The 13,753-nt window shown below is 35.7% G+C and overlaps 1 protein-coding gene across 4 annotated transcripts in view; it reads right to left on the bottom strand.

Annotated features, from left to right (window-relative positions):
* Positions 1–13,753, bottom strand: part of TOX3 (TOX high mobility group box family member 3) — a 105,777-nt gene that overhangs the window by 22,397 nt on the left and 69,627 nt on the right. For 2 of the 4 annotated variants that reach the window (XM_032255718.1, XM_032255716.1), the window contains exons 2-3: positions 7,351–7,416; positions 3,028–3,282 (exon numbers count right to left, since the gene is read on the bottom strand). In XM_032255718.1, the coding sequence (XP_032111609.1) occupies positions 3,028–3,282; positions 7,351–7,416 (321 nt within the window). The remainder of the gene's footprint in view (positions 1–3,027; positions 3,283–7,350; positions 7,417–13,753) is intronic. The other 2 variants (XM_032255717.1, XM_032255719.1) reach the window with 1 other exon arrangement.

Raw genomic sequence — 13,753 nt, forward strand, 5'->3', positions numbered from 1 at the left:
ACAGAATCAATCATACAGAAGGTCAGAGTGAGACTTCATTACAAGTATTGCATGCTTGCATGAATATCTTTCATTTATGACTGACCCAATATGTCACAATAGCTGTCTAGTAAAAATAATCCACTTTCTGAAATTGATGTACTACTGATGTCAATGCTACTCAGCAGGCTGGGCAGATTATAGAGAGGTGTTAAAAAAAAAAAAAAACACAACCCTTTGGAACACACATTGTAGATTTTTAGAATTGCAATCTTTTGTAGATTAAAACAATTTCCAGATGATCATCTGAACTGACAATAATGCTTAGAGGTAACAAATTTTTAACCAAAATATACTGTTAATTTTGACTTGCCAGCCACATCCTGTTTTAAAATACACGTATTCACGACAAGCAAATCAAGGTTGTTCTTTGAAGTCACAAATGCGTCGACATTCAATTTTTCAGCAATTCGCTTTTGAATACTGGGGCATTATTTGCATATTTTGAAATGTGAATTCTAATCACTGGACTCCTTTTAATCCCCCTTTTTAGTTCCAGCCTTCTGTTTTTAAATATAATGGCATAAATTTAAGGAAGATAAACATGTTGTGCTTGTTGCCAACAATAATGCTGCTAATCAGTAATGTGACAAACTGTCACTCTTTCTAAAGGAAAACCGATGAAGCTCTGAAGAAAAGCTGGTTCAATACAACATCAACAAGCTGGCTTTTCTTCTTATATTACAGTCTTAATTCACCATAGCAATCCTTAACAGACAGCCATCTTCATTTGGATAATAAAACTTCTTACTTGCATAAGGTATGAAATATCCAACACGCACTGGGAAGCTGAATGCATGATGTATAAAGTATTATTTATTATTTTTCTGGTGACCTTCCTAAGGGAAATCTCTGAGGAGGCTTCTGTGGAGTGTTATGATGTAGCCAGCCAACTCAGTACCCAGAGGGAGATATAGAAGAACCTTGACATAACCAATTTTTAACCATGCCTCTGGCGATTCTGAATTCAAGTTTATAGGTGAACATGTCAGGTAGTACATACAACAAAGCCAACGACACAATGTATTCATCATAATTCTGTCCTAGCACATTTTATTTTTTCCAACATTTGTGATTTAAAATCCCATGACATTTCTTCAAGGTGAAATTCTACTAGAATTTTCAACAAGATTAGTTTGTTTCAAGCCAAAATAAATATCACTCGGGTTCAGCAAAACTTCAAAAAGGCACCAATAAATGTGATGAGGTCCATGTAAATACCATGACAACAGCCTGCACTTAGCTAAAGTACCTATACTTTTAAAAATCAATGAAATAATTCAACTGCTTTAGTGATTAGCCATACATTACAAAAGAAGCATTAAAAATTGAGTCCTCTTTCCCAACGCCAGTCCGTGAAAGCACTGTTCTTTAAGTGTATGTGAATATCATAATTATTTTATGATTCCATCTTTAGTTCTTTCCAATATAGTAAATTCAATTGACCATGAAATGAAATTTCATAGTCAAAATGCCTCCTTTACACTTTTTTATGGCAGCAATAACAGTTTTTTATAGCTTTAAGGCAAGGTAATTCATCAGATGTTTAATTTAAAGGCAGATTCTTATATTATTAATAAATATTTACCAATTTAATAAAGTACATATTTTAGCATACATTTAACTATTTCTGCAACTTAAATGAGCCTCACTGAGCATCTATGAATGACAGTGAACCCTGGCAAACTTCCTTGGTGACTAAACACTCCCATTTTATTTTTACTATTTTCTAAGCAAAACATTGAAAGCCTGGCTGTAAAGAAACAGAGAATAGAACCTTCCATTCCAGTGTCAAAGGGACAAAAATATAAGAAAGTCCCCAGGAAACAATTATTTGTGATGTCGAATAATGTTTATGAATACTTAATGACTATTTCCTGACTGTTCACTGCATTCTTTTCTGACAAAAAAAAAAAAGAGTAAAAATAAAAACCCTGATGTTCAGCTCAAACACAAAAGATCACAGGCAAAGAAAATTATGTTGCTGCAATCCTATTTGGGAAAGTAATCTTATATTTCAGAGAGCACATTGAATCTTTGTGCCGCTAATCCACTACATATTTTGCAATCATATGTTGTTATCTGGGGAATTAACAATGAAACCAATAAACATCACTGGCATGGTCCTAATGTGCAGAGAAATATGTAAACAAGCAAGAGGATTTGTTTTTTGTTATACCAACACATCTGTTTCATTTTATCAGGGTTTAAAGGAAAAAGCCTCATAAAGTATTAATCTCATTTTAAAAATGTCTACTAAGTACCTCACCTAGATAGACACAAATGCATTATATGCTATGATGGAAAAAAAAGAGAAATCCCAGCAGAAGAGTTTAAAACACTTAAGCAGATTTACTCTAGTGATGGGTGTCTATAATTGCACACTAAGAAAAATAGAACCAAAATTGTTGCATTAGTTATCCTGGCTCTCTGGAGTGCCTTATTCCATGTTTATGACAATAAATAACACAATTAGGTGTATTTCACACAATCACTTTTTCTATATTTTTCTCTGCTGGTTATAAGCAAATTATACTTTTTCCCTTTTTTGGTACCTCAGTTTGGTATTTCATTTGCAGTAACAGTGAATCATATATCATAAGCATTATAATACTAAAAACTCAAAAGACCTAGGCACCTGATAAGGACTTCCATTTCTAAAATCTTGCCTGGGCAAGCACACCTCTGTGTTAAACCAAAGGCAAGGGAAGATTGGCCACTTCCAAACCAATAAATTAGACTTTTTTAAAAAACATCATCTTAGATCAGCAGAATCTTTTTGGATCATCCTCTTTTAGATTACCGTCAACCAAGCCCATACCCTTTTGTTCAATACCAGGCAGCAATCCAGTGCCTACATGTAAACAGCATGAGGATCAATCCACTAAGAACAAGCAAAAGATGTTTCAGAACACAGACTCTCAGATCTTTACCATGATTTGTGCAAATGACCAAAAAAAAAAAATAGGTAATAAATATGGTGCCTACCATATGCAACCCACTGCTATGAAGCACACCATCTTGTTCCACGAGATTTCTTGAGATTGTAATGGAAGGGAGGTCCAGGCTTTGAGGGGGAAACTGGGGTGTGAATTCACTTCCCTGGGAAGGCAATGGATCACTGAGGGCTTGAAAGGGTAGCAGTACATCCGGCATGCCTAGGGCAGGGTCTGACTCTGGAGGAGGCGTGATTGGTGGAATTTCGAATTCCTCGTCCCCAAGGCTTGGTGTATGGAATGTCTGCTAAAAGGAAACAAAATACAGATATCTTCATATTCTGTTCCTGTATCTGATTCCTCCTTGGAGGGAAAAAGAAAGACATTGCATGAAAACACTACCTACAGATCTAGGCCAAATATTTATTTCTCAAATGAAAACATCTTAAACACAGATTTCCATATATAAAGTTTTGCTGATCATTCTGATTAAAGATTTAAGTCTCATTATCATATGGTTTTAATGGCGTATCACTATTAACAGTTTTTTAATGCCTACTTAATTAGCAACATCTGTCTTTGTTGTTAGTTGGAGCATGTAACAAATTGCTACTTTATTGATATGTTAGTGAAACAGCTCAAGCTACTGACAATATCCACATGCTTTATAAAAGGCTGATGATTCTGTGGTGCACACACACACACACATGCACATTAATGCAGAACTGAACATTACTTCTATTTACTTTCTGCCACAACATACAAAACAAGTAATATTAAATTTCTGGTTTGCTTTTTAATTTCCTCATTGGTATATTCTCAAGTGTAATGACTACTTCTATGGAAATTGTTACTGTATGTAATACAATGTTTTATATAAGGATTATCATAGCTCATATTAAAAGATGCAATTGCTTTTATTTAAACTATAAAGATGGTTATTTTCTTTCACATGAATATTTTAATATGTATTTATCTGAACATTTTCTACCAGTCTTCTACTTTTTAAAGATGATTTAGAGAGCATAGAGCTATATTGGCATAGATATACTAATTAGATTGATGCTGTTCACTTATTTAGAAAAGTATTGTATCTCAGGACCTAAGTAATCTTAATGCATTGTTTTTCTTCACTGATACTGAGATTCTTAAAGGCAATATTTTAAAATAGGGCCCCATGATGTAAATCAAGTTTGCTCCACCCAACCACACTAACCATTTTGGGGGGAATTTTTTGGTGAGAGGTCTGGGGAAGTAGCAAGATCTAGGTTTTGTTTTTTTGTTTTGTTTTGGTTTGATTTTGGTTTTTTGGTTTTTTTTTTTTTTTTTTTGGTCAGGGTTGGGGGACTACTCATATTTTTTATTCCTAGCTTGGAGGGTCAAATTTATAGCTCATTTATTATTAATAGTATTTGAAAGAATGAACTGGTGCAAGATAATTTGAGTCTGCTATTATCAGTTAAGAGGACTAATTAAGTGCTGAAAATCATCATTCTTCAAGCTATCAATCATGATACAACATAATGACCACTTGAGAGAAAAGAAAAACTCAAGAAAAAAAAAAGCAACAAAAAAACACTTCTTACATATAGAACCTGTCAAATGTTATTTGTATCTCACCAGAAAAAAAGAGGTCACAAGCTATGGCAGTCCATGGTGGGACAACTGAACATCTTGAGGTTCTTAGCAGACTCAATATATGCAAAACACTGTGGCATAATAATACATCTAAATGCTAGGCTGAAATATTGGATTTTCTGACACATGCATTCTAATAATGACCCCAAAAGCTGTCAGTTTCTAACTGTGGAACCCCTAGTTCCCAAACACAAAGGGATGAATTGGACACAAATGTGGTTGGCTAATGAACATAACCCTATGGCTGCATTTGCCGTTATTTTGGCACTAATGTGGTCTAGTAACAGATGCAACTGTAATTTGTGACTCATTTGCTACCCCATTACTGCTTAATGAAATCTAACATATCACATTAACAATACGGATAAACACTCATTCTTGATATGTGGCATTTGGCTGTTTTCATTACCACTGTAATTAACACTTGAAATATTATTTCAATAAATATTTAAAGTACTTTAAAAATGGTCAGGGTAATCATGACACAGACAGAAAACATAAAGCAAATGTGTGAATTTCAAACTCAGACTATCCTAGTCCCGGTAGTGTTATCTACAGGACAAAATCCATGTGAAGGGAATTGGTTTCAGGCACAATTTAGAGTTTACAGCATGCAAACCTAAAGTCTTCCTGAATTAGTTTACACTCATTAAAATGTTTAAAAAACCAAATAAATTTACTTTTAATGCAGTGACTGGGAAATTAGGCACATGCTATAATGTAGCATTAACATTTTCTTGGGCTTTATTTTTTGTTCAAGAAAAGATGTATGGAGAAATCATTACATAAGATTACTTCCTAAACTAACATAAAACATGTCTATGCTAAGCAGTCACAATTAGGAAGGTTTTTATTCTTGTTAAGGACTAGAGAGAGATGTCATATGCAATATGTCCCTATGGTACAATTATTTTAATGACAAATTAATTTCAATTTAGCATATTACTATATACTAACCTAACATAATAATCCAATGCAATAACCAATAAAATGTTAAAATGTTAAACTACCTTTAAAGACAGGTAATATACTAAAGTTAAGCGTTCTTAGAGAAAAAAAGGAATCTAAAATGCTGGATATCTGAGATTATTTAAAAAAAAAAAAACTATATATCGCATCAACAACAACAAAGACACAGTGACTTTGGTAACTGTGCCGTCTCACCAATATCACATTAATCATTTAGAGTTTACGTGATTATTTTTTACAGATATTGACTTTTCAGTGTTTACCTTGAACATGTTAAAGTAGTATGTACATGGTTAAATACCATCTGTACTGAAATGTTCAAAACATTTGTTCCTTTTGATAAAAATGCAAATCTGGAGAACTGTTGTATCAACATATAACAGCCAATGTCTGACACGGTGAATTATCACAGCTGGAATTAAATTGTCTCTGAACAGCTGCTGGCAGTAGAGCTTTCATCAATGTTTGATTCAAATGTAGGGGAAAAAAATCCTACAGAATGAAACATCATGTTGTCCTTACAGATGGGGTTTGTGTTCATTATCACAAACAACACAGCAGCCAGTGCCAAACAATATTCCCTTATCTAAGCTGTCTTTTTGGTTAGAGAGATGATGGTCACTATAAAAATGATTAATCTAGGAATACCCTTAATTCTTGATTCTCCATTTATTCTAATAATTTCTCAAAGTTAATTTCTTTCATATCACTTGCCTCCCTTTACCAAGATCATTTATGAAGCCATTACTGTTTTCATTCTCTGGGGTCAAGCTAGTTCAGTTTCCTATATTTGAATGTATCTGGAAAATGAGGACTTTTTATTACACAAACCGCAAGAGGAAATGTTCCATTTGGGCCAATTTCACTTCTGTTTGTTCTTGTTCTAAAATCTTAAATCTCACACAGACTACCATTTTTAGGAAACCATATTTGATCTAATCAAGATGGAGGGTTTTCTGGAGGGCAGGCCAATGAGAGCAAACCGCAGTCCAAAATCAGTAACAGGAAATGCAGGAAAAACAGCAGCAAGAAGACAATGCTAGTTTCATCTGCACCCACAAACTGAAGACAGACTCAGAGACAATGAGGTGCTGCATTTAGATTCCATCACCCAGTTTCCCCAGCTGTGACCAAGTCTTGGAGCATGCCAGTCACTCATTCATTTATTCTATAAATATTTATTGAGCACCTACTACTGCCAGGCACTGTACTGGGCTGTGGGGATACCTAGGAACACATTTCAACACTCATTTCACATCACCTCTTTCAAACCCCAAGAAACTACAATACTCTTCTGACACATAGTTTCCCAAACCATGGCAACTTAATGCAATTATCCCTAGAGATATGTGAGCTATTTTCCATAAAATACAACTATTTTCCATTAAAAGTCACTTCTAAACTGGTATCTAAAAAAATAACCACTTATTTACTTAGATACCAACATTGTGTGTTTGTGTGTGTATGTGTGTTTGTGTGTGTGTGTGTGCACATTTTAATATCTATTCTTACATATTTATTTTTTGTTTGCATTATTTTTTAATCAAAAGATTTGTATGAAGTTACTAATAGTAACGGTCTACGGACAAGTGATAAAGGCTTCTCAGGTTTTCTTTTCCAATAGGCTTTTCTCATTTCTCCTCCAAAGTCGTTACCTTGTGCCACATAAGAGAGAGATAAATCTGATACTTTGTTTTTCCCTTCAAGCCTATTAAATTATCTCAATAACACACAAAACATGAACAAACACATTAAGACAGTCACCTACCTCACTGGCAGCAAAGAATGCATTGTTCGCCTCAGCCATATTCATGTAGTTATTATTATTTCCAAACTGAAAGAAAACAGATTGTTTTCTGTTAATATGGGGCATCATAAAGCATTCTGGCTGTGATTTGGAAAGAATGCTGGTGTTGCTAAATGAAAGGGGGTTTTCAACTCAGCCCAAATGTGAAACATGACAAAGGGTTCAAAGCACTATGCTATATACAGTCAGCTGCTTCCCTCAGAAAATAAAGCACAGAGTTAAGCTAACTCAATAATTCTATAAAATAGTTTTGTTTCTCATCAAGACTAACTGTGAAGGGAGAGGATTATAAACATTAAGCCACTGGTCACCAGTGTGTGTTGCTTATTGACCTGGCATTTGTGAGAGGTGAGAGGGAAAAAGAGTTTCCAAGAAAATCACCTTGACATATTTTTAAAGCACATACGGATTTTATAGCTTTCTTTTCAAGAACAGATGTCACCAGTGTGGGTAGGTTAAAATGTGAATTAAAGGGAATAAAATTCAATTCCCAGGACTCAAATTCTATTTTCCAGTGAATGGGGTGTGGCATGAATATAAATAAATTATAAGGCTAAAGAATATTTTTTAACTCTCCAAACAGAGCTTAAAGCGATATCTATATCCATCAGAGCTGCTGAAAACAGTGATATTTAATCTCTCAATGTAACATTAAGTGCAAAGAGGTTTAAAAATAAGTGGGATCTTATGAACACAGCAATTTTTACTTCATTCCCTAACACAATGGGCCATTTATATCATCACAAATAAGACCGTATCAGCATTTCAGACTTTAAGCTCTTTACTTCTAGGGAACTGTTATCAAAATGTAAAACTTGGATTTTGGCAGAAATGTATTTTCAGGTTCAAATGGTCTAAATCGGCACATTTTGTTGCTTTAAACATTCTGTTATCAGTCTGGCAATATGGAAAGCCTCTGTGAATGTAATGATCTAGAGCTATATTATTTTCATGATTTCTAACTGGTAAAATAATGTCCTTTTTAAAAAATGTATTATTTGCTTCTTTTAATGCATCAAATAAAACACAGGTTTGGTCTCCAGAGGGTGAATTGTGTATATCTATTCTCTAACATACATAAAGCTAGTAATTATTTAAAGATCCAATTTTCCCAAGGAGAGCAATAGATGGATGGATGAATATAAATAGGTAGGTACATAGATAGATACACAGATAAATATAGAGAATAAATAGAATATGGAAAGAGATACACAGATATGGAAGACTCATATAATCCTCTTCCTCGATAAACTAACACTTATTTCTGGGGGACTCTCAATCCCTGACTCTGAACCTGAAGGACTTGTACCCAGAAGCAGGATTGACATGCTACACTTTATCATGTCAGGGATCCAAGAACTAAGCAGGATTTATACGAAAGACTCTAACAGTTCCAGGGTGCTGTTATGGTCTACAGAAGCAAAATCCCACCCCAGCCAACACATCGAAATACACACACAATGAGCCATCCGTAAAGCTCTTACTGAGCACTCAGCTTCATTTAGGTAAATATCTTTATAGAGATTTCTGAAAGATGAATTGGTGCTTAAGAAAGACCTTTATCTGGTTTCTCTGAAGGCATGTGATACCAAAAACATGCACATGGCTGCACATGGGCACACACACATGCACACACATATTCTCCCCGTTTTTCTACAATGCTAAATATATGCAACAAAAAGTATAGGTTTCTATCATGAAATTTTTGATGAATGAGGCTAGAGTTAAAATCTCAGGCCTCCATTGAAATGCTCCTTTTGGATATTCAAGAGAACCTGGGATCAATATTCCACTCACCAATCCTGGTCCCTCAAACTCCCTAACAGCCCGTATCACAACTTCAACATTATTTAAATGTAGGTTTTGTTGGGGAATTAGAAATCCATTTAAAGCAAACAGCTCATTATCAGAGAGTATTTTTTTAAGATTAAACTTACTTATTATCTAATAGCACCTAAAACAACAAAGAAAAATAAAATGGCTATTAAACTAAAGGCCTAAACAATTCAAAAAACAAATTAAGCTTAAAGTGAAATAAGAACTGGGTTAGAAATCCTCTTCTGAACAGTTAGTATGCGAATGTAATTACTGAAGAAACTACAGCTAATCAGCTGTGAATTGTATCCATTAATTAGTATTTGCCCTGGAGAAATGAGAAAAATCAGTAACTATGCTGGCACCGCGGTGCACACTGATGAGCAGCACAGGCCACGCGGCGTTTAGTCAAGCAGGTGGCTCCAGTGGTCCAGGTAATTTGAAAAGCTCTCACCTGAAGTACTGAGCTAGAATTACAAAGCACTCCTTGCATATCTTTTGTATCTATAGAAGGCCTTAATTAATGGCTTTTAATTTGGAAACACTTGCTGATCAGGCGGGAATAGTTATAAATCATTTCAAATAGATGTAAAGCTTTCTATTCTGCATTGGGTAAAACAGCCCCTCTACAAAGGGGGCCTTAAATATTGACTTATTGCAGGCAATTGTCTTTTTCCTGCACAGGTACCTGGGACCCTAGTTCAGTGTGGCAAGGTAGTTTGATACTATATAGGGCATCCAGTTAAATTTATCAGATAAACAGCAAATTTGCTTTAGTGTAAGTATATCCCATGCACTATTTAGTATATACTTATATTAAAAGAACTATCCTTTATTTATAGAGATTCAAATTTAATTGGGTGCTGTGTATTTTTATTTGCTAAATCTGACCACCCTATGGTGGTGGTTAAACTAATCAAAATGAAAGGGTGGCATTTTCATTTGATTACCTTACCTAGTAATGCTAGCTTGATTTTATTTGTTTTATTTTCAAATGTGACCTATGAATCCTGCTTTAGTCATTTGGTGTAAGAACAGATCTGATTCTGAGACTGAAAGTGCTCCTTTGGGGCAGGTCTCTAATATAATGACCTCAGAACAATTAACTTTAAGTGAATTGTGTACAATTAAATTTATGTTCTAAGAGACAGTGACATCAGTAAACACATTATAGTACAAAAACCCCACAGGTCCATGGGGAAGGGCCTTAACTGTGTTCACTGACATCTCCCCCAGAACAAACAATGCCTGGAATATTATAATCACTCTAGCATTTGTTGGAGGGAGAAAGGTTGATCATATGTAAACTTCAGGGTCTCCTAATCGCCCATCCTAACTGGAGTCATTTTCACTTACTTTTGTATGATAGTAGTAATAAGTACGTAGCTTAGTGACACTCCCTACATACTTTATTTCATTTAGCTTTCAAAACTGAGGCTAGTCATAATCTATTTTCCCAACATCCAGTAAGATATTTATCATTCCTATTTTACAGATCAGTAGACTGAGTCTTCTAGGGCTCAGTAACTTACCCAAGGTTACAGATTCAACCATGGAAGTCTGGCATCCTCCATACCTCATGATCTCTATCTATCACTTACATTCCTATATCCAAAAAGCTTGAATATTTCACTCAGTGATCAATTCAGTTTTACTTTTTTATCTATTTTACTCATAGCTAGAATTTTCCAGAGAGTATTTCAAGGTACCCAAGTCTAGTAAAATGCTCCTTAAGAAAGGATTTTGGTCCAGTAAGTTTGGGAAACGCTGACTTCTCTTTGATGAGTCACAAAGCTTGCTATAAAGTGAAAGGCTCTGAGAAGTCCCCACAGTTCATTTGTCCAACAAATATTTATGCACCTATTATGTGCAAGGTACTGTACTAGGCACTGGAGGCAAAATGATGGAAAAGATGGCAAGGTTTCTACTTGGATGAAGCTTCCATTTTTCTTTAAGGGGAGACAGGAAACAAACAAAAAACTGTGGATCACTTCCTTTTGTTTCCCCTGCAATATCTTGTGAAAACACACTTTGAGAAGGCTTGTTCTAAGCCCTTTATTGGCAATATTACTTTATTTTCCCTGAATTTTTCTTAGGAAAGCTAATATCCTAATTTTACAGCAAGATAAAATGTATCTGTTTTATTAATACGAATCAACTAAATCAGAATTCTTAATTATTCATTCTCAGTCACCTTAACTTGGTCTGTTTCTAAGCTTTCTAGATTGTAAACCTACACTGATGTTCTCTCAAAGATCCCCTGCTCAACCATATATGAGACCTTCTATGTAATTTCCAGAGTCAAAACAAAATATTCCAAGTTAACTAAATGAATATCAAGTGAAGTAGTTAATTATTCTAAAGGTCACATACCACATTATTAAAGAAATCAGCCAATTCCAAGTGTTTTAAAGACACATAAATGGTCACTGGGAAGCAGGGGCATTTGGCATTTATAAGGCACACTGGTGGTGATAGGTCCTTCTCCATGCTGATAGGCTCTAATAGATGTGATCCCCAAAGGTAGAGTCCCCAAAGATATCATTATAAAGCAGAACTAAATTACTCTATGTTGAACTTCTGTATCTTAATAATTTCATAAAAGAACATCTTCATTGTACTTGGAGGTAGATTTGCTTTTGCTGCTTGATGAGTAATTATAGCTTGGGCAAATACAATTGATGAAGGATGTCAATTAAAAAGGAGCACTGCCAGATTTTTTTAGAAATTTATTAAAGACCATCATGTTCGTGGCCTGTTTGACCGTGTGAAGTGCCAAAGTAAATTAATGCAGATTGTTAAGTCTAGCTAGTCCAGCAAAGAGACTGGAGGAAAGTGGAACAGCCCAGACAAAAACCCATCTGTAATCACAAGACGAATACTTCAGCTTGATGCATCCACACAACATCATTTTCACCGAAATTCTTTTGACACCCATGTGAGGAATTGTATAGGCTTCTAATAAAGCAGCATTAACTACAGGGTCTCAAACAGCTAAATGGCACAAACTTAATCCTAAAAAAAAAGATAATCCTTCGAATTCTCTTTTCTTTTTTTCTCATTAGATTTGTTAGCAGACACTATCCAATTTGATGCCTCACTACGGACATCTGTCAAGTCGCTTACACAAATGAACTGTGCCATGATGGATCAAGTGTGCCAAGCACAGTCACATGCTGGCGGAGGGAGGAATGCGAAGTCCACATGCGTGTGGAGGCTCGGTTAACTGCCTCCTGGAAGAGAACTTAGGAGAGATCATCAAGTTTCAACCATTTTCAGCACTGGTAATCTGTTTCAAGACATAAAGTCCAAAGGAGTGAAAACAAGCCAATATGGCGGGTGATGATTAAAACTTGATATTATCACGGATGGGTCTGGAGTACCACATTAGGAAGCAAAGAATGACTTTGTGACTAAAGTCCATCTATACCAAAGGTTGGAGGTTCGACAATAGTCTAGAAACAAAACATTGCAAACAACAGGCTATGAGGTATAATATAGGAATCTGTAAATAATTATATATAGATATATATACACACAAGCATATATGTACACAATTCTGCTTATTATGTATACGCAATTACATAATTTGCACACACATACATAGAATTATACACACACACCTGTTTACACATTAAAACTCCTAGATGATGATCCCCTGAGCACCACACTCATACATCCAACTGTCTACAGCACTTCCACTTAGATGCCAATAGGCATCTCGGAGCTATGTCCAAAACTGAACTCATCTTCTCCCCTAAGCCTGCTCTACCCCCAGTCTTTTCCATCTCCTTTGATGGGGAAATGACTCACTTCTGGTGACTCAGGTCAAATACCATTCTTCAATCCCCTCTTTCTCTCCCTTCCTCCATCCAAACATCAGGAGATTCTGTTGGCTTACCTTTCCAATTGTACCCAAATGGATCATGTGTGCCTGCCTCTCAGGATCCACCTGGCCCAAGCCATCCATTCCCTACTGAACCTCTGCAACTGCATTTCAAGCCAATCCCTCTGGTTCTTCCATACTCCCCAACAGACTGTCCTCAATACAGAGCCAAAGAGACCCTTCAGAAATCTAAGTTCATCCTGGGCAACATAGTGAGACCCTATCTCTACTAAAAAATAAAATAAAATAAAATAAAATAGCTGGGCGTGGTGGCACACGCCTGTAGTTCCAGCTACACAGGAGGCTGAGGTGGGAGGATCGCCTGAGCCCCAGAAGTTGAGGCTGCAATAAGCTATGACTATGTCACTGCACTCTAGCCAGGGTGACAAAGTGAGACCCTGTCTCAAAAAATAAAAATAAAAAAGGAAAGAAAGAAAAGAAAGAGGAAAGGGAGAACATGAAGGAAAGAAAGAAAGAAGAGAGGGAGAGAGGAACAGAGGAAAAGAAAGTGAGAGACAGAGGGAAGGAAGAAAAGAATGAAGGAAGGAGGAAAGGAAAAAGGGAAGAAAGGAAGGGAGAGGAAGGGAGGAAGGGAGGGAGAGAAAAAGGGAGGACGGGAGGAAATCTAACTCAGACCATGTCACTCTTCCGCTCAAAACTCTC

The sequence above is a fragment of the Sapajus apella genome, unplaced genomic scaffold (genome assembly GCF_009761245.1).
Source record: "Sapajus apella isolate SASKATOON/1434 unplaced genomic scaffold, GSC_monkey_1.0 scaffold90, whole genome shotgun sequence".
NCBI classification, from domain to species: Eukaryota; Metazoa; Chordata; class Mammalia; order Primates; family Cebidae; genus Sapajus; species Sapajus apella.